Below are 21,684 nucleotides of genomic sequence, written 5' to 3' on the forward strand. Positions count from 1 at the left end.
TAATCCAGGCAGCATCCTGGTCAATCTCCTCTGGACCCTCTCAAATCCAGGCAGCATCCTGGTCAATCTCCTCTGGACCCTCTCAAATCCAGGCAGCATCCTGGTCAATCTCCTCTGGACCCTCTCAAATCCAGGTAGCATCCTGATAATCCCCTCTGCATCCTGGTATATCTCCTCAGCTCCCTCTCTAACGCGTCCTCATCATTCCTACACTGAGAAGAACAGAACCGAACACAATCCTGTATGCCAAGGCGGGACTACTGCTGAGCTCTCTCACAGTGCAGGGACGGAGCAGAGCTGCAGATGGCAGCAACAAGCTAGTGCAGGGACAGCGCTCAACCCAGGCACCCGGGCAATCCCACTCCCTCCCCGAGTACTCTGCAGGCCTGGGGCAGTACTCCTGCACACGGGTGATCACGCCTCACGAGTGCCCCCGTTTCTTGGGGTTGTCCAACGTGCGGTGGCGAGGTCTGCGGAACCAGTGACCTCACCGCTTGCGGCAAACACACAGCGGATCAGACAGCGCTTGCGGGGACAGGGGCAGTTTAAGGTGGCGGCCGGAGCAACCCACGAGATGCAGCGCGGCGATAAACTACTGGCCAGCGGTCGATCAGAGGAAGCAAAGCTGCCTTCGTCCAGGAAACATCTGTAAGGCGCTCCACTGTTACATGGGTCATTAGGTTGATTACAAAGCTATCCCACCTAAAGAAAAGGTGTGGGAATATTCGGAGGGGCGGCCCGTGGACAGTGTCACTGCAGGACCCGGGGGAGGCGCACACTTCCTTCGCCATGGGATCAAGCTCCCGCTCCCTGCGAACCGGAGAGTAGGAAAGCCGACACGACAAGCGCCGCTTCACACTGCTCAGCGAGGGTGCAAGCTGCATCCAGGCAGCGATGCAAAGCCCGGTCCCGTCCCCGGCCGTGCGCCCACCTCAGACCCGGTGCACGCTGAACCTACACAGTGGGTCCACAACAGCCCGAACCCACACCCGCACTAACTCCCTCCTCTTCTCACCCCCGACCCGCCTCCATGTCAGGGGTCAGGGCTGGAGGTACGGACCCGAACCGGACAGCTCACGGTACACGCGACAGGGGTGCACATCTTAAAATAACCCCCCACTGCTGCAAACACTCAGCAGGCCAGGCGGTCTGTGCGGAAAGAGGACCCGTGCACTTTCAGGTCGCAGCTGTTTTGCAGAAGGGGAACAGGAGGGAACTAGTTGGTTGGAAATCGCAGTGAAGGTGCAGAGAGGCAAGTTGGTCGGAAGGGTATATTTGTGCTGGGGAAGCCTGGGCTGCCTGGAGATGGGGGATACCAGCAAGGGATAGGATAGAGGCTAAGAGCAGCTTCATCCTGACAAAGGAGTGTGAAATGTTCATGGAGAGAGCCATCAGACTTCCTGCTTGCTTGGCCTTTCCTTCACATTGTGCCATTAATTTCCCACACCAACCCATATTTCATTGTATCTAAGAGCGGCAACGGGGGAGGAGTGACTTTATTAGTCTCTGGTGAGATACTGAGCCGATAAGGTGAGGAATAGTGAGCCTTGCATCAGTGGTAGGGAGATGATGTCTCACTACCCATGAGGATTGACATCATGTCAGCTACAAGAAGGCTAGTGTGGAAGGTTAGAGCACCTGCAAAACTTGAACCAGCCAACTGGACATAAATTTGAAACACAAAAAATTCTGCAGATGCTGGAAATCCAAAACAACACACAGAAAAAGTGGAGGAACTCCAGCATTTTGTGGATACAAATTTGGATTGGAGGTAGGAGTCAGAAGGTAGTGGTGGAGCATTGTTTTTCAAAATGAAGGCCCATGTCCAGTAGCATGTGCTGCAGTTCCATTGTTGGTTAAATATATCAGTGATTTGGGTGAGAACATAGGTGTAATGACGAAAGATTGCAGATGACACTATAATTGGTTGTCTAGTGGATAGTGAAGATGGGTGTCTAATGTTATACAGGATAACAGACAAAGGAATGGCAGATGGAATTTAAGTTAATGCATTTTGAGAAGTCAAATCAGGGCAGGACATAAGAAGTGGTTAACAGGGCCCCTGGGTGTATTGTGCCTAGTTCCCTGAAAGCATCAACACAGGTCAATAAAGTGTGAAAAGGCATGTGTCTTACTTGTGTTCATAGCTCGGCATAAAAAAGTTGGGAATTTTTTTGCAACTTTACAAAACACTAGTTAGGGTGTAGCTGGAAAACTGTATGCAGCTTTGGGCAACACACTATAGAGTCATGGGGCAATACAGTACGGAGTACACACCCTTACACTGGAAAGGAAGTAATTCCGCTGGAGATTTTCATCAACCTCCTCCAAACGGATCTATTCAGTACTCATGATTCTAGGAATAACAGTGCATATCTAGGAATAACAGTGCATAGTTCCCTGAAGGTGGAGTCTCATGTAGATAGGGTGGTGAAGAAGGCTTTTGGAACGCTGGCCTTTATAAATCAGAGCATTGAGTACAGAAGTTGGGATGTAATGTTAAAATTGTACAAGGCATTGGTAAGGCCAAATTTGGAATATTGTGTACAGTTCTGGTCACCGAATTATAGGAAAGATATCAATAAATTAGAGAGAGTGCAGAGACGATTTACTAGGATGTTACCAGGGTTTCAGCACTTAAGTTACAGAGAAAGGTTGAACAAGTTAGGTCTCTATTCATTGGAGCGTAGAAGGTTGAGGGGGGATTTGATCGAGGTATTTAAAATGTTGAGAGGGATAGATAGAGTTGACGTGAATAGGCTGTTTCCATTGAGAGTAGGGGAGATTCAAACGAGAGGACATGATTTGAGAGTTAGGGGGCAAAAGTTTAAGGGAAACACGAGGGGGTATTTCTTTACTCAGAGAGTGATAGCTGTGTGGAATGAGCTTCCTGTAGAAGTAGTAGAGGCCAGATCAGTTGTGTCATTTAAGGTAAAATTGGATAGGTATATGGATAGGAAAGGAGTGGAGGGTTATGGGCTGAGTGCGGGTAGGTGGGACTAGGTGAGATTAAGAGTTCGGCACGGACTAGGAGGGCCGGAATGGCCTGTTTCCGTGCTGTGATTGATTGTTATATGATGAGGCCTATTCTACACCAGTGAGGGAGTCAACTAGACAATTCTCCATTTCTTTATGTTGTTGCTTTATGAAGCAAGTGAGGAGATTATTCAAGGACTTTTTCCATCTTTGTTATCCAGGAGTGAAGTATCAAAGGCTGAGGGATGATTAATAATGCCCCTTGTTCAAAAAGGACAGTGGGGAAAAGTCTGCAACTCTGCCACTGAGCCTTACATGAGTGACAGGGAAGTCAGTGGAGAAGATTCAAAGGACAGGATTTACAGACACCTGGAAAGGTAGGGTCTGATTCGCAGAAATCAACAGAAGAGTTCATGATTCACTTTTTGAGCAGTTAATTAAGAAAACTGCCAAAGACAAAGCAAGAAATGTGATTTTCATGGACTTTAGTGATTTTCAGACTTTTGACAAAGTCTGACACGATAGGCTGGCCCAGAGGTCAAGGTACAAGGAACCCAGGGCACTTCAGCAAAATGGAACCAAACTGACTTGGTAATAGGCCAACGATTAGTTTGAACACACAGCAGTCAGGACAGTTGCGAGACGACAGCATTTTTCAGTGGGTGGTATTGCAAATGCAGAGATAGGTACAATTATCAAAAGGAATGGAGAGGATTTCTAAATGGCTGTGAATGTAGAGGGGCAGGAACAGTTTGTCAGCTATAGAAATGTAAGGAAACCTGTAAACTGCCCCATTGTGGGAAATGAAATGTGCTTACCAAAGGAGTAGGCACAGATGGACATCCCAGCATCAGCCAGGAGTGCTAATAGCTAAGGATGCCAAAGTAGTAACGGATTTGTTCACAGCATGGTGCATGGCCCTCAGTAACCTAGAGACACAACTGTTCACCAGTATAATACTGTATACATAGCTAACAGTTAGAAATTGCTCCTAAAGTGCTAAAAGGCTATTTGAATGTGAAAACACACTGGTCTGAGAGTCTAAAATGTGTGCCATATATTTTAAAGGATGATCAGATACCAAATGGAGAGGTGGATATTTAATTCATTAGACCATTCAGGTGAACAGCTGAAAATCTGTCACAGATTTTCCATGGATTTTACAGAAATGGCTTGGCACCTGTGAAAGGCAGCACTCAGTGAGGGAACCCCAGTGCTATCTGCTGGCAGGAATTGAAGCTGACTCTTCCTCTCGAAAGGAGTGCATTAACGAAAGCTAAAGAAAGAACTTTTACCTCCAGGAACACATGATGGGTTGCACATTAGTGTGACATGGAAAACTGAACATTCTTGGCAATTCCCGGTGTTTACACCATCACATTGGACAGAAGCCCATGCTGTTCTCGAGCTGTTTCCAGTGAGAAGTTCCAAGCTTCCAGAGAGGGTATTTATTTCCCACGGGCTATGCATTAATCCAGCCCTCAACCACACAAGAACAGTTTTAAATTTTCCCACCAGAGTAGCATATTTCACCTCTCCAATCCTCATGGTCTTCAAATACACAAGTGCCCAATTCAAACCCTGTGTGAAACAGCATTGAGGAAAGTGGGCAGCGGTGAACGGCGACTGAAAGAAAGGAAAGAAGATGGCCAAAAATATGTCTAAAGATGGATTTCGTCATGGATTCTGTTCTTTTTCACAATCATCCTACAATGCACTGTCCAGCTCTGAATAATGGCAAAGTTTTCTGATGAAACTAGGAAACTAAGATGTCCAAGTGGGAGCAGGTTACTAGATCACATTTTCCCTCCTTGGCACCAGCCCACACCTAACAGTTATGTTCCCAAATCTACAAGTGCTGTCTCCCTTTGAAATTGGATGTGGTGGCTTTCCAAAATCAAGGCAGAGAGCACCACAGCATAGAGAGAGCCCTTCAGCCCATTCATTCTGTGCTGAACTGTTCTTCTGCCCAGTCCCATCAACAAACACCCAGAACACAGCCCTCCAGACCCCTCCCATCCATGTACTTATCCAAACTTCTATTATACGTTGAAATCCAACCTGCATCCACCACTTCCACTGGAAGCTCGTTCCATGCTTTCACTATCCTCTGATGTTCCCCTTAAACATTTCACCTTTCACCTTTAACCCATGATCCATAAATCTTATTGATAGTGATGAAAAGAAACTGATTGGGCAGTAATGCAATGTGATGTAATGTGATATACAAATGAGAACAATACCCCTCCACTTCAAAACACAATAAAGTGAGAAGAGCCCATTGTCATCTCCTTGGATATAGACTCAATGCAATGCTGACTTTTTTCCAGATTTCTTGCAGTATTCAGGGTAGTTAGCACAGGCTTTCTGCATATCTTTCAGAAAGGAAGGCACTCCAGTCTGTGGAAAAATACATTGGTGTAAATAATCTGAGGGAAGTAAGGTGTAGATTCCAAACAATAAACCTAGCAATAAATAAGCAGCATATTACAGTGTAACAAACCCCTGCCCTGAAGATCAACACTTTTGTAATTGGAATAAGAACTCTTGGTCCTGCATTTTAAAACTGCTGAGCAGAATTAGTTTGTTGGAGTGTGATCATTCACAAGTTCATCCTGCATCAAAAGCAGAGTCAGGTTGTGCACAGGTGCACCTGCTGTCTCACAGAAATATAGATATAGAAGAGACAAAGATGGTAGGGTGCACTTTAAAAAAGGGCTCCTCTCATTGGCTTAGGGGACTAAAGATGTTGAGTTCCCCCTTGGTCATGTTAAATCTTTATGAACAATATGGTTGCTACAGTATAAACATTATTCCTGCTGCTTTGTGACAAAAAAGATATACTTCCTCCTTGACACTGGCTCAAATCAACTCCTGGCACCAGCCTCAGACATTGTAGCACTGAACACCACAACAACAGGTGCTCTCAGTCCATCTTGTCTATGCCTATCTACAGCAATTCCATTAGGCTGGTATTCCTTGGGACCTTTCCTATTCAAATACCTCTTAAAAGAGAACTGGTTCGAAATGCCAATTGTTCTTTTCTATCCACATAAGCTGCCTGACCTGCTGGGTTCATCCAACAGTTTGTTTTTTGCCTAATGCATGTTACAATGTGGCTCAGATCTCAGAAAGGTAATTAAGTGGCCAATTCTTCATCTTCCCTGACCTAAGCATCTCTTGAGTTGAGCCACTTCAGCCAAGGACAGGATCCATTCTCTTCCTTATTTACCTTTACTGCTGTTCCCCTGGAAGATACTTGTTCATCTTTTTGACAGAGCTTCATGTCTTTATCACAAACCCACCAAGATACTCAACCCACACTGCCCAATAACACCCATGTGTATGGCAGAGCAGACTCGATGGGTCGAATGGCCTACTTCTGCTCCTATATCCTATGGTCTTATGGACCAATTAACCTGCTAACTCACATGCTGTTTGGAATGTGGGAGGAAACCAGAGCACCCAGAGGAAACCCACACAGTTATGGGGAGAACATACAAACTCATTACAGACTGGTGTGAGTTGAACCCGGATTGCTGGTGCTGTAACAGCATTACATTAACCACTACACTACTGTGCAACCCCTGAAGGACAAAATATTTATTGCTTCTTAGAAACATAGCTGCTACAACGCTGAAAACACTCACTCACCTTTGCAGCCCAGTTAACGAGGAAGGTTGGGATCAAGCCTCCCGGATTATCAAAGTAATGTAGAAACACTGGAGAAGAAAACATCATGGAATGGACATCATTTCCTTTATTTATCGAAGGACTTAGAACAAAATCAGGTTTATTAACACCAGCATGTGTCGTGAAATTTATTAGCTTAGCAGCAGCAGTTCAATGCAATATTTGATAATATAAAAAGGAAAAATAAATAACTAAGTTAATCAATTACAGTAAGTACATATATATGTATATTGAATAGATTAAAATAGTGCAAAAACAGAAATAATATATATTTTTAAAAAGTGAGGTAGTGTTCATGGGTTCAATGTCCATTTAGGAAACATATAGCAGTCACAATAACATTACTGGCCAAATAGTCACCTGGAAATTTCAGATAAGCCAATGAAAAGTAAAATGTTAAAGTGAATAGAGTAATATTTCCTTGTTCATAGACCTTCCCTTCCTCCTCGGCTCTCTCCAGAAGCTGTCAATAACCAGATACTTGTACAACATCTCTTGAAGGTGTTTAAATTATAGAACATAGAAGAGTACAGCACAGAAACAGGCCCTTCCTCCCACAAGGCCTCCATTTTTCTTTCATCCATGTGCCTATCTAAGGGTCTCAAGTGTTCCTAATGTATCTGCCTCTACCACCACCCCTGGCAATGCATTCCATGTATCCACCATTCCATGCATAAAAAACCTACCTCTGATATCTAGTCCATGTCAGCGATCCAGTCAGCCTCATTCCCTGGCTCTTTCTACTTTGGGGCTTTAATTTTCCTACCCCGCCTTCTAATGTGAGATTTGGAGTGGACAAGACTGAAAGTAATATTGTACAGTTGTACCTTTCGTGCCTTGTTTACCATCACTCTCCAGAGCCACAGTCTGATGGTAGTCCTCCACTCGGATGATGCCCGCTTTGGCTGGTAACTCTGGCACATATTTCGATTTTGCAATGATCACCCAAATTTTCCGTCCGTTGATATCTAGGTCATGAAGCTCACGCCCATACACATACTGTGGGTAAAGTTAGGGAAAGGTGCTCTCAATCTTAAAATGATGCTTTGTTCAAGCCTCGATATATGGGTGCCATGAGCAAGGGTACATTTGACATTCAAATAATTATTGACCAGTGGTAGACAAAAACATCTTCAATTTATCAATTGTCATAATGTTGCCTATTTTTAAACAGTTTAATGACTGAACAAATGGCTTGCTGGCTATTTCAAGTACTGTTCAGTTGAATGGACTGAGTCACATATGACAGGTTACCCAAGGCAAGAGATAATCCTTCTCTGGTACATCAGTGACCAGCTGGATTTTGCAACAATCCTGCTACTGCATGAGTTTCAATGATTTTTCACTAATTGTCATAATACTGATTTAAACTTATTTCCTAAATAATGTCACAGAGTAAGAGAATTATGTTTAATATCACTGGCATATATCATTAAATATGTTGTTTTACAGCAGCAGTACATTGCAATACATAATATTAAAAACTATGAATTAAGAAATGTTTATATATTTAATAAGTAGTGCAGAAAGAGAACAAGAAGTGAGATAGTTTACATGGGTTTATTGTCCATTCAGAAATCTGATAGCAGTGGGGAAGAAGCTGTTCCTGAAACGTTGAGTGTATGTCTTCAGGCTCCTGCATCTCCTCCCTGATGGCAGCAATGAGAAGCTGTTCCTGAAACATTGAGTGTTTGTCTTCAGGCTCCTGCATCTCCTCCCTGATGGCAGCAGACATGGAGTCCTTAATGATGGATGCCACCTTTTCAAGGCATCACCTCGATGCTGGGGAGGCGAGGGCCACTGATGGGGCTGGCAGAGTTTGCAACTTCCTGGAGCTTTTTCTGGTCCTGTGTAGTGACCCCAGATTTGTGATGCAACCAGTTAGAATGCTCTCCACGGTACATCTGTAGAAATTTGCCAGAGTTTTTGGTGACATACCAAGTCTCCGCAACTTCTAATGAAATGTAGCCGCTGTCATGCCTTCTTTGTAACTGCATCAATATGTTGGACCCAGAATAGTTCTTCGGAGGTGTTGACAACCAGAAACTTGAAACTGCCCATCCTTTCCATTGTTGAACCCTCGATGAGGACTGGTGTGTGTCCCCCCATTTCCCTTTCCTGAAGTCCACAAACAATTCCTTGGTCTTACTGACATTGAGTGTAAGGTTGTTGTTGTGACACTACTCAACAAGCTGAACCATCTCATCGCCTTGTCACCAATAGTTGTATCTTCAGCACATTTATACAGTAGATGACATTTGAGCTGTGCCTAGCCACACAGTTGTGGGTGTAGAGAGAGTAGAGCAGTGGGCTAAGCACACATCCTTGAGGTGTGTAGAAGACAGAAATCTACAGCACATTACAGGCCCTTCAGCCCACAATGTTGTGCCGACCATGTAACCTACTCTAGAAACCGCCTAGAACTACCCTACCACATAGCCCTCTATTATACTAACCTCCATGTACCTAACAGTCTCTTAAAAAACCCTATTGTACCTGCCTCTACCACCATCTCTGGCAGTGCATTCCACACCCACCACTCTCTGTGTGAAAAACTTACCCCTGACATCTCCTCTGTACCTACTTCCAAGCGCCTTAAAACTATGGCCCCTCATGTTAGCCATTTCAGCCCTGAGAAAAAGCGTCTGACTATCCACATGATCATTGCCTCTCATCACCTTATACACCTCTATCAGGTCACCTCTCATCCTTGTTGCTCCAAGGAAAAAAGACCATGTTCACTCAACCTATTCTCATAAGGCACAGTCTCCAATCCAGGCAACATCCTTGAAAATCTCCTCTGCACTCTTTCTATAGTATCCACATCCTCCCTGTAGTAAAGTGACCAGAACTGAACACAGTATTCCAAGTGAGGTCTAACTAACGTCCTATGTAGTTTTAACATTACCTCACGTGTCAGTATTGACTGTAAGTGAGGTGAAGATGTGGGTTTTGATGTGCACTGACTAGAGGAAGTCAAGGATCCAGTTGCAGAGGGAGGTACAGAGGCCCAGGTTTTATAGCTTGTTGATTAGTGCTGAAGGTACAATGGTGTTGAACACTGAGCTGTATCAATAAACAGCATCCAGACTTACTGCAGGCATTGCTATTGTCCAGGTGATCCAAGGCAAAGTGAAGAACCAGTGAGATTGCATCCACTGGAGACATACTGTGGTGATAGGTAAATTCAGCAGTCCAGTCCTTGCCTAGGCAATGACCAACCTCTCAAAGCACCTCATCACAGAAAATGTAAGTGACAGTTGTTGATGCAGCTCACCCTGCCTTTCTTGGGCACTGGTTTGATTGTCGCCCATTTTGAAGAAGATAAACATTTATGATGCAAACATGAGGAAATCTGCAGATGCTGAAAATTCAAGCAACACACACAAAATGCTGGTGGAACACAGCAGACCAGGCAGCATCTATAGGAAGAAGCATTGTCGACGTTTCGGGCCAAGACCCTTCATCAGGACTAACTGAAAGGAAAGATAGTAAGAGATTTGAAAGTAGGAGGGGGAGGGGGAAATGCGAAATGATAGGAGAAGACCGGAGGGGGTGGGGTGAAGCTAAGAGCTAGAAAGATGATTAGCAAAACAGATACAGAGCTGGAGAAGGGAAAGGATCATGGGACGGGAGGCCTAGGGAGAAAGAAAGGGGGAGGGGAGCACCAGAGGGAGATGGAGAACAGGCAGAGTGATGGGCAGAGAGAGAGAAATAAAAGGGGGAGGGGGAAAAACTAAATATATCAGGGATGGGGTAAGAAGGGGAGAGGGGCATTAACGGAAGTTAGAGAAGTCAATGTTCATGCCATCAGGTTGGAGGCTACCCAGACGATATATGAAGTGTTGTTCCTCCAACCTGAGTGTGGCTTCATCTTGACAGCAGAGGTGGCCATGGATAGACATATCAGAGTGGGAATGGACGTGAAATTAAAGGTGTGGCCACTGTGAGATCCTGCTATCCCAGGCGGACAGAGCGTAGGTATTCAGCGAAACGGTCTCCCAGTCTGCGTCGAGTCTCACCAATATATATAAGGCCGCATCGGACGCAGTATACCACACCAGCCGACTCACCTGGAAGGATTGTCTGGGGCCCTGAATGGTGGTGAGGGAGGAAGTGTAAGGGCAGGTGTAGCACTTGTTCCGCTTACAAGGATAAGTGCCAGGAGGGAGATCGGTGGAAAGGGATGGGGGGGGGGGGGGACGAATGGACAAAGGAGTCGCGTAGGGAGCGATCCCTGCGGAAAGCAGAAGGAAGGGGGGAGGGAAAGATGTGCTTGGTAGTGGGATCCTGTTGGAAGTGGCGGAAGTTACGGAGAATTATACATTGGACCCAGAGGCTGGTGGGGTGGTAGGTGAGGACAAGGGGAACCCTATCTCGAGTGAGGTGGCAGGCAGATGGGGTGAGGGCAGATGTGCAGGAAATGGGAGAGATGCATTTGAGAGCAGAGTTGATGATGGACGAAGGGAGGCCCCTTTGTTTAAAAAGGAAAGACATCTCCTTCGTCCTGGAATGAAAAGCCTCATCCTGAGAGCAGATGCAGCAGAGACAGAGGAATTGCGAGAAGGGGATAGCATTTTTGCAAGAGACAGGGTGGAAAGAGGAATAGTCCAGGTAGCTGTGAGAGTGGCCACACATTTTAATTCCATGTCCCATTCCCATTCTGATATGTCTATCCATGGCCTCCTCTACTGTCAAGATGAAGCCACACTCAGATTGGAGGAACAACACCTTATATACCGTCTGGGTAGCCTCCAACCTGATGGCATGAACATTGACTTCTCTAACTTCTGTTAATGCCCCTCCTCCCCTTCTTACCCCATCCCTGATATATTTAGTTTTTTACCCCTCCCCCCTTTTTTCTCTTTCTCTGCCCATCACTCTGCCTGTTCTCCATCTCCCTCTGGTGCTCCCCTCCCCTTTTCTCCCTAGGCCTCCTGTCCCATGATCCTTTCCCTTCGCCAGCTCTGTATCTCTTTTGCCCATCACCTTTCTAGCTCTTAGCTTCACCCCACCCCCTCCAGTCTTCTCCTATCATTTTGCATTTCCCCCTCCTACTTTCAAATCTCTTACTATCTTTCTTTTCAGTTAGTCCTGACGAAGGGTCTCGGCCCGAAACGTCGACAATGCTTCTTCCTATAGATGCTGCCTAGCCTGCTGTGTTCCACCAGCATTTTGTGTGTGTAGCCATTTATGATATTAGGTTTCACCTTGTAGGATGTAATGACCTGCAAACCCTGCCAGAGCTGACTTGCATCCCTTTCCATCTCTAACTTCAACTGCTCTTTTTCTCACTCTTAAAATAGCTTTCCGTAGGTCATACCTGGACCTCTTGTATAGTTTTGGATCACAGGTCCTGAATGCTGCAGATCTAGTCCTCAGCAGACTACAAATCTCCTGGTTCATCCAGAGCTTTTGGTTTGGATATGTCCAGTATGTTCTCGAAGGCACCCAATCATCCACACAGGTCTTGAAGTCAGTGACAAATGTGGCAGATTCGAAGATTTATCCCTGAATATTGTCCATTCCACTGACTCAAAGCAGTCCTATAAATATTCTTCTGCCTCCCTTGACCATACCCTTCTTGGTCCTCACCATCGGTGCCGCAGCCTTTAGTCTCTGCTGGAAGTAGTACAGCCAGGACTTTTCAAATTGTGGGCATGGGATAGCATGGTAAGCATTCTTGATAGTGATATTACAGTGGTCAAGTGTGTTGGCTCTTCTGGTTCCCCAGGTGATATGTTAGTGGTAATTGTTCAGCGGCTTCTTCAAGCTGGCTAGGTTGAAATCCCCCGTAATGATAGGGAAGAAATCAGGGTGTGCTGTTTCATGACTGCTGATCATTGTGTTCAGCTCCTTCAGAGCCTGTCTGACATTGGCCAGAGGTGGAATGTACACCACTATCAGGATGATGTCAGAAAACTCCTTCAGCAGATAAAATGGATGATACTTGGCCACTAGGTGTCAGGTGAGAATGACTGAGACAGCACCACAATGAATTAATCATGAAGCATACTCTGCCTCCTCGACCTTTAAAAGACTCAACTGACCTGTCTTTTTGGTGAGTGGTACAACGAAAATGGCGGGAGCGAGTCAAGTTTCCGTGAAGCAAAGTACACTGCAGTCCATGATGTCCCTCTGGTACTGCAATTTTGCTCTGAGATCTTCCATTTTATTTTCCAGAGTCTGTATATTCACCATTAGGGTAGTCGGGAATGGGGACTAAGGGTTGTGCATTTCATATGTACCTGTGCCTTCCTCATTCCGTTTTCCTAAAAGGGGAACTGCACTCATGACCTGAGTCTGCCATCCAGATCCATCAATTTTGAGGATTGATATTGTTTTAAGACATTTAAAAAACATTTTGCTTACTGAAGCACATATGGCTCTAGCTGTGGATTTCAGCTGTAGTAGTCCTAACTGGGAAAATTTGATGACTCCCATCAGAGCTGCATGCAAAGAGTCACCACTTACTGGCGGCATCTTCCTTCCAATAACCCATTGTGAGACAAACCACACCCAAACAGGGTCTTTGGTCACCCTGCCCACTTTGACTCATCTGGACTAATCCCATTAACCAATTTATGCCCTTTAGTAGAATCATTACACTCCTACAGCAGAACCAGTGCCAAACTGTGACAATAACCTTACAAACTTTCTCTTTAGCAGGATGGGAGAGAGAGAGTTAATGTTCTAGGTTGCAGACCTTCATCAGTAACTTGCATGCTGTCATTTAGTGCAATTCCCATGCTTAGTTCTACACTGCTATCATCTCTACAGTGCCTTGTGACTCCTCAGTCCATCAGACATGCAACACCTCAGAGGCACTCAGTCAGGCTATCACCAAAGCTTTGCATTTAGCTCCCAGGAAGACAGTCAGAAATCTGGTCTTGTCTCAAGCACGTTCCCCACAGGAAGCTACAAAGTGCATCTGACAGGAGGCTGTGATGCAAAGAGTTCATCTCTCCTGGGCCAAACCGTATTTTATGTCTGCACTGTACTGCTTTCGCAAAGTAATAAAGTTCATGTGATCTTGTCTGAAAGGTTTCGCTTTCTTTTCAGTGTCTGAACATTGATGTTGTTAAAAGAACTGTTCTAAAGAATCACTTATAGCAACTAAACTCAGCACAGTAGGCAACTGTTCAGCCCCTCATGACTCCACCAGTTATTCTGAATGTGTTAAAGTAATATAGTCTAATTCTACCTTGCTCCCATAATCCTATAAATTCTACCCCACCCTGACCACATGACTGTGACTCCCTTCCTTCAGTACTTATCCTATTGCTTTTGTATCATGCACAACTAAATACTTCGCTTTTTCTGCTGAACAGCTGATGTTTGGGCGTTACCAGGCATACAATGGAACATTATCTTTACTGCTTAAAGCAAGGATTCCCCACCTTTTTTATGCCATGAAGCCTTACCATTAACGGAGATCTGTAGACCCCAGGTTGGGAATCCCTGGCTTAAAATATTTAAGGAGGGAACTCCAAAGGTGATTGTGGCTGTATATTTTAAATATATGATTAACAACAAACCACTTCCTCAAGATAACTGAGAAAATAACAACATTCTAACTCCAAGTTAATCCAGATTCCCCACGTAGAACCCACCAGATGCCAGGACTACTCTGTGGCCAGATGGATATTCAGAATAGTGAAGGATACATCTCGGTTAGACATGAGGAAGGGGTATTTAACTTCCCAGTAAATCACCTTCTGCCCGCTATGCTCCAGTTCCTTCAGCTCTGCAGGGTTAAAAAAAAATTATATGTTGATTAATTGATTTATTAGGTTCGTTGAGCACCAGCATAGGACTACACCTTTAATATGTGTTTCTCTCCATTTCCTTTAGCATCCACCACCACACTATTGTCAGGAAGGGAGTCACATTCCAGGGTGTGGCACCACAGGCAACAGCAGCCCTCTGGTACACTGTAGACTTTAACTGTCAGAAGCAGGACAGACAATCCCTGGTCTTTTCTCATCATGTATCTACACTTGGGAGCAATCTTGGCTCGTTCACTCACCTCTACTCAATTCTCAGCAAGGCAGGGACTCAGGACATTCATATGGCTAATTATCACAGCTGGATAAACACAAAAGAGAATGAAAGGTAAAGTTATGTGGTGAGGATGAGATTAAGTGAGACCCTTTTACAGATCTATTGGGTCAGAAAGGCCAGGATCAGCACTGGATGTTCAATGCAACATCATTGTTTGAGGAGTTTCAACATTCCATTTCACCTAATCTACAATTCTAAATTACTATAACAACTTTAGCTACTGACACCCAGACAAGGGTAGAAATGAAATGAACAGTACCTGAAAGAGATGCTGAAGGAAGCCAATACAGCAAATAGCCCAGAAAAAAACAACAGTTTACTTTTGTTATCAGTTTAAAATTCATTTATGAGATACAGTGAACCTTTTGCTTTAACCTTGGTATGGGAGACTACTGGGAGGAAGAAGTTTGTATCCAAATATGTTATTGCATGTGGAGAGATCTCAGAGCTCTGCACCACTACAGGAGTGACAATGCATCTTCCTTACTGGGCCAGAGGAAAGGGTGCCTCACAGGTCAATAAAAGGAGACACCTGTTAGAAAGGCCAGGTGGATGGCCAACCCAGATGAAGGCTACTAATGTGAACACTTCAGCCACACAATTAAGAGAACAGAACATCCAAAAAACGGTTAACAAAAGAGAAAATATCAGCATTGCTAGACACAGAATGCACAGGGTGGAACTTCCCAGCAGCTTCCTGGGCTGGTTATTTCAAAACACATAAATTGTGTATCATGTAAAAAGACGAGCAACCTACCCCCGCCCCACCACACATCAGAGGACTCTAACTTCACACAGGGCAAGTGGAAAGAAAAAGATTGTATAAAGACTACTTGACCTGTAGTTCAGCAACGCTCACAGATGTAGGGCAGCTGTTTAAACAAAGAAATGCATCAAAACGTTTCTGCTGGGAATTATCCTGCCACTGCTCCCCCTGTGATGTAGTGCAGGAGGCATGCAAGCTCAATAGCAATTGCCAGACTTTGAAGTTCCTAGGCAATTCACACAATATACAACTTACAAATTGTATCTTAATATACATCTTGATCAGTTGAACAAAGTTCACACAGATCACACCAGTTAGTGCCTTGCCAATCCTCTCAACAGTACATAAACACCTTACCCCACCATCACCACATTCCCGGTACAACCTCACCCTGCTCACTAGTACAAAGACACAGACACCCCCCCCCCCCACCTTACCTTCCTGCTTCCTTGTCACTAGCACACCCATTACTCCGAACCCCTCATTGGCAGATTCACCCCAACAATCAAAGTTCAAAGTAAATTTATTATTAAAGTACATATATGTCACCATATACAACCCTGAGATTCATTTTCCTGCAGGCATAATCAATAAATCAGTAATATAATAATAACCATAATATAATCAATGAAAGATTGCACCAACTTGGGCGTTCAAGACAACAAACTGTAAATACAAAAAGAAAGAAATAATAATAAATAAATAATCAATAAATACCCAAAAAATGAGATTGAGTTCTTGAAAGTGAGCCTGTGGTGACCCATTTTCTGTGCAGGCGAACCGGCTCACAAATAGCCAGCACGCAGGGGGGAGACTTTGGTAATGCACCTTTGACCTCATTTCTGCCCGCAGTGGGCAGGCGCTGGGGATTAAATGCCAGCGCCGCGAAGTTTGAATAAACTAGTCTCGAAACGACTTACCAACTGCGTGTCGTTATTTCAGCGCTGTGTGTAGCACATCGCTACATTGGTGACCCCAATGGTCCAAACGGGATTTGGACCAAAGATGACTGACTCTTCATCTGTTCACGCAGTTCCGCTAAAACTGCCAACTTTCTGGACGCTGCGACCACGCGTGTGGTTTAGCCAAGCACAAGCCCAGTTCCAGATTCGGCAGATATCCTCTGATTCCACGCATTACTATCACGTGGTGAGCGCCCTTGACCAGGAGACAGCCGCCCAGGTTGCGGATTTCATACAGTCGCACCCGGAAGAAGGCAAATATGAAGCATTCAAAGCGCTGCTCATTGGGACCTTTGGCCTCTCACGGCATGAGCGGGGTGCCCGCCTGCTTCACCTGGACGGTTTGGGAGACAGACAGCCATCAGCATTGATGAACGAGATGCTGGCCCTGGCTGACGGACACAAGCCCTGCCTCATGTTTGAGCAGGCGTTCCTAGAGCAACTGCCCGAAGACATACATCTGCTGCTGGCCGACGCAGATTTCAGCGACCCCCGGAAGGTGGTGGCCCGGGCAGACGTGCTGTGGAAAGCCAAGAGAGAGAGCGTGGCGTCCGTCGGTCAGATTACCAGGCCACGCACCCAACAGCAGACCAGACCAGGCTCGGCAGGGGGGGCGCACACAACACAGAGGCAGGAATGAGGAGGCCAGTGAACAGTGGTGTTTCTACCACCAGCGGTGGGGCACAAAAGCCCGCCGTTGTCGCCTGCCCTGCAAGGGCCAGGGCCAGGGCCAGCTGCCGCTAATGACTATGACGGCTGGCCACCAGGACAGCCTCTTGTACGTCAGGGACAAACAGTCGGGACGCCGCTTCTTGGTAGACACCGGAGCGGAGATCAGCATCTTGCCCCTGATGGGGTACGACACCTGCAACAGGAAGCCAGGACCCACCCTGAGGGCCGCAAACGGCAGCACGATACGGACCTATGGCACCCGCACAGTGCAGCTGCAGTTCGGCGCCAGCCTGTTCACGTGGGACTTCACACTGGCCGCGGTGGCCCAACCATTCCTGGGGGCGGACTTCTCGCGAGCTCACAGCTTGCTGCTCGACTTGCAAGGGAGAAGACTGGTACATGCCGAGACTTTCCAGACGTTCTCCCTGGGTGAAGCCAAGTTGCCGGCCCCACACCTGGACTCCATTACGCTGTCGGACAACGAATTCACCAGAATCCTGGCGGACTTTCCATCGATTCTGGCACCGCAGTTCACGGCAGCCATGCCCAGACACGGGGTACAGCACCACATTCCAACCCAGGAACCACCCCTCCACGCCCACGCACGAAGGCTCCCCCCGGAAAAGCTCCGCCTGGCGAAGGAGGAGTTCAAGAGGATGGAGGAATTGGGGATCATATGGAGCTCCGACAGCCCATGGGCCTCCCCCCTGCACATGGTGCCCAAAGCAGCCGGGGGTTGGAGACCATGCGGTGACTACCGCAGACTGAACGAGGCTACCACTCCAGACCGCTACCCCGTGCCGCACATACAGGACTTTGCAGCAAACCTGCACGGGGCAAGAATCTTTTCCAAAGAAGACCTCATCCGGGGATACCATCAAATCCCGGTGCACCCCGAAGACATCCCCAAAACAGCACTCATCACCCTGTTCGGCCTGTTCGAGTTCCTCCAAATGCCGTTCGGCCTGAAGAATGCCACACAGACGTTCCAGCGGCTAATGGACGCGGTGGGACGCGACCTGGACTTTGCGTTCATCTATTTGGACGACATCCTCATAGTCAGCAGTAGTCGCCAGGAGCATCTGTCCCACCTCCGCCAGCTCTACTCCCGCCTGAGTGATTTCGGCCTCACGATCAACCTGGCCAAATGCCAGTTCGGTCTCGATACCATCGACTTCCTGGGCCACAGGATTACCAAAGACGGGGCAACACCTCTGCCCGCCAAGGTAGACGCGATCCGCCACTTTGCCCGGCCCAACACGGTCAAAGGCCTGCAGGAGTTCATTGGTATGGTGAACTTCTACCACCATTTCCTCCCCTCAGCAGACCGTATCATGAGCCCTTTGTACACCCTGATGTCAGGTAAAGGCAAGGACATTACTTGGGACGAGGAGGCCGCAGCCGCTTTCGTTAAAGCCAAGGAAGCCTTGGCAGATGCCGCGATGCTGGTGCACCCCAGAACGGACGTTCCAACCGCACTCACGGTGGATGCATCCAACACAGCAGTCGGTGGGGTGCTGGAGCAGCTCATTGAGGGGTGCTGGCAACCCCTGGCGTTCTTCAGCAAGCACCTACGACCACCCGAACTCAAGTACAGTGCTTTTGACCGGGAGCTGTTGGCACTGTATCTGGCAATCCAGCATTTCAGGTACTTCTTAGAAGGCAGGCTGTTCACCGCGTTCACGGACCACAAACCGTTGACCTTCGCGTGCACGAAGGTGTCCGATCCCTGGTCGGCTTGCCAGCAGCGACATCTGTCCTACAACTCTGAGTACACGATGGACATTCAGCATGTCTTGGGAAAGGACAACGTCATGGCGGACGCATTTTCCAGACCAGCTGTCCAGGCCCTGTTCCTGGGGGTGGACTATGCAGCACTGGCGGAGGCGCAACAGGCAGACAATGAGATGCCCAGCTACAGGACCGCAGTCTCGGGTTTGCAGCTGCAGGACTTTCTCGTAGGCCCAGGTGATAGGACCCTCCTGTGCGACGTGGCTACCAGCCAACCTCGCCCCATCGTCTTTTGTCGTGGTTTCTTGAAATAACCAGGAGACGCAGATGATTCTTCGAGAAGTTTTAAGCCTTTATTTGCAAACAAAAGCTGAGACAATTAATGAGCGTGTCACTAATTGTCCGCCGAGCCCTAGTTCACAGCACTCTTTATAGTAATTTCTTATCTTAGTCGCATTAGCATATACTTGTTCTCGTGCCTTGACTGGTCCCCATACCATCACACCAGTCCATAGCCCATACATGCTCTGGTCTACTCCCTGGAACACGTGTCCCCCTTCCTGGCTTTGACTGGTCCCCATACCATCACACCACTCCACGATCCTGTCTACCACCGTTATCTCTACATTGCTTACTTTCACTGTTAGCTACATTCTCAAGGCATTGATGTGTTCAATAGTACAGAGACAATACAGAGATTTCATTCTCCTACTAAATTGGATACATACATAGCAAATAGCAAACACAAAGCTGGCTACATAGTTTTGGTTACACAGCAAACAACGCAACTTTATTCTCCAATACATCCCGGCAGCCTGGAGGCGGCGAGTTTTCGACTCCATAAACGGTTTGGCGCACCCATCTATCAGGACAACCGTCCGGCTGGTCTCCAGCAAGTTTGCGTTGCACGGACTTCGCAAGCAGGTCAGTGAATGGGCCAGAACGTGCGTGCAGTGCCAAACAGCCAAGGTGCAGCGGCACACTAAAGCCCCGCCGCAGCAGTTCGAACCCACCCACCGGAGGTTCGACCACATTCATGTGGATATCGTGGACCCCCTAGCAGTGTCCCGAGGAGCGCGGTACCTCCTAACTATGGTAGACCGGTTCACGAGGTGGCCAGAGGCGGTCCTGCTCACCGACACATCTGCCAATTCCTGCGCCCGAGCACTGATCGCAACCTGGGTAGCACGCTTCGGGGTACCGGCCCACATTACCTCCGACAGAGGCGCCCAGTTCACCTCCAGCCTGTGGTCGGCTGTGGCCAGCCTGTTGGGAATGCAGCTACACCACACAACTGCCTACCTCCCACAGTCGAACGGACTGGTGAAACGCTTCCACCGTCACTTGAAGTCGGCTCTCATGGCCCGCCTGAGAGGACCTAACTGGGTGGACGAGCTTCCCTGGGTCCTGCTTGGAGTTCGCACAGCGCCCAAAGAGGATCTGCTCGCCTCGTCGGCCGAGTTGGTGTACAGCGCACCCCTGGTTGTCCCAGGAGAGTTCATACCAGCCCCAAGGGGGCAAGAGGAAGAACCCGCAGCAGTCCTGGACAGGCTACATGAAAGGCTTGGCAACCTGGCCCCCGTACTGACTTCACAGCACGGACGGACCCCGACCCATGTACCCAAAGACCTGCAGAACTGTAAGTTTGTGTTTGTATGAAGGGGCGCACACCGGGCACCGCTACAGCGGCCGTACGAGGGGCCATTCAAGGTGATCAACAACAACGGGTCCACGTACGTTCTGGTCATTGGGGGGAAAGAGGAGGTTTTCACGGTGGACCGACTCAAACCAGCCCATGTGGACTTGGCGCAGCCGGTCGAGGTTCAGGCACCGTGGCACAGAGGCAGACCTCCCAAACAGAGGCTGATCCAGACTGTGGACATTGGGGGGTGTATCGCCGGTTCTGGGGGGGGTTATGTGGCGACTCACTTTCTGCGCAGGCGAACCGGCTCACAAATAGCCAGCGCACGGGGGGAGACTTTGGTAATGCACCTTTGACATCATTTCCGCCTGAAGTGGGCGGGCGCTAGGGATTAAATGCCAGCACTGCGAAGTTTGAATAAACTAGTCTCGAAATGACTTACCGACTGCGTGTCGTTATTTCAGCGCTGTGTGTAGCACATCGCTACAAGCCTATAGATTGTGGGAACATTTCAGTAATGGGGCAAGTGAAGTTATTCATTTTGGTTCAAGATCCTGATGGTTGAGGGGTAATAACTGTTGCTGAACACAGTGGTGTGAATCTTAAGGCTCATTTACCTCCTTCCTGGTGGCAGCAGTGAGAAGAGAGCATGCCCTGGGTGGTAGGGGACCCTGATGATGGATGCTGTTTTCCTGTGACAACACTTCATGTAGATGTGCTCAGTGATGGAGAGGGCTTTACCCATGATGGACTGGGCTGTATCTACTTCTTTTTGTAGGATTTTCCATTCAAGGGCATTTGTGTTTCCATACCAGACTGTGATGCAGTCAATTAATATACTCTTCACCACACATCTATAGAAGTTTATCAAAGTTGAAGATGTCAGGTTTAATTGTCGCAAGCTCCTAAGGAAGTAGAGGCTCTCCGAGCTTTCTCTGTAATTCAACTTGGTTGCTGGGCCCAGGACAGGTCCTCCAAAATAATAACACTGAGGAATTTAATGTTGCTGACCTTCTCCGTCTCTGATCCTCCAATGAGGACTGGCTGATGGACCTTTGGTTTCCTCCTCCTGAAGTCAATAATCAGATGTTGTGGTACCACTCAGTCAGATTTTCACTCTCCTATATGCTGATTCATCACCACCTTTGATTCAGCCTATGTCAGCAAACTTGAATATG

General features: G+C 47.3%; 2 protein-coding genes across 2 annotated transcripts in view; one reads left to right on the forward strand and one right to left on the reverse strand.

Moving 5' to 3' along the window:
- Positions 1-363: 363 nt before the first annotated feature.
- Positions 364-21,684, forward strand: part of tmem100a (transmembrane protein 100a) — a 48,249-nt gene continuing 26,928 nt past the window's right edge. The window contains exons 1-2 of the mRNA XM_073026529.1: positions 364-648; positions 3,198-3,353. The gene's annotated coding sequence lies outside the window, so the exon portion shown is untranslated. The remainder of the gene's footprint in view (positions 649-3,197; positions 3,354-21,684) is intronic.
- pctp (phosphatidylcholine transfer protein) overlaps positions 4,062-21,684 on the reverse strand; it is a 28,106-nt gene continuing 10,483 nt past the window's right edge. Inside the window, exons 3-6 of the mRNA XM_073026527.1 lie at positions 14,337-14,416; positions 7,497-7,668; positions 6,631-6,698; positions 4,062-5,376 (exon numbers count right to left, since the gene is read on the reverse strand). Of these exons, the coding sequence (XP_072882628.1) occupies positions 5,281-5,376; positions 6,631-6,698; positions 7,497-7,668; positions 14,337-14,416 (416 nt within the window). The 3' untranslated portion in view covers positions 4,062-5,280. The remainder of the gene's footprint in view (positions 5,377-6,630; positions 6,699-7,496; positions 7,669-14,336; positions 14,417-21,684) is intronic.

Source organism: Hemitrygon akajei, chromosome 22, assembly GCF_048418815.1.
Source record: "Hemitrygon akajei chromosome 22, sHemAka1.3, whole genome shotgun sequence".
Lineage (NCBI taxonomy): Eukaryota > Metazoa > Chordata > Chondrichthyes > Myliobatiformes > Dasyatidae > Hemitrygon > Hemitrygon akajei.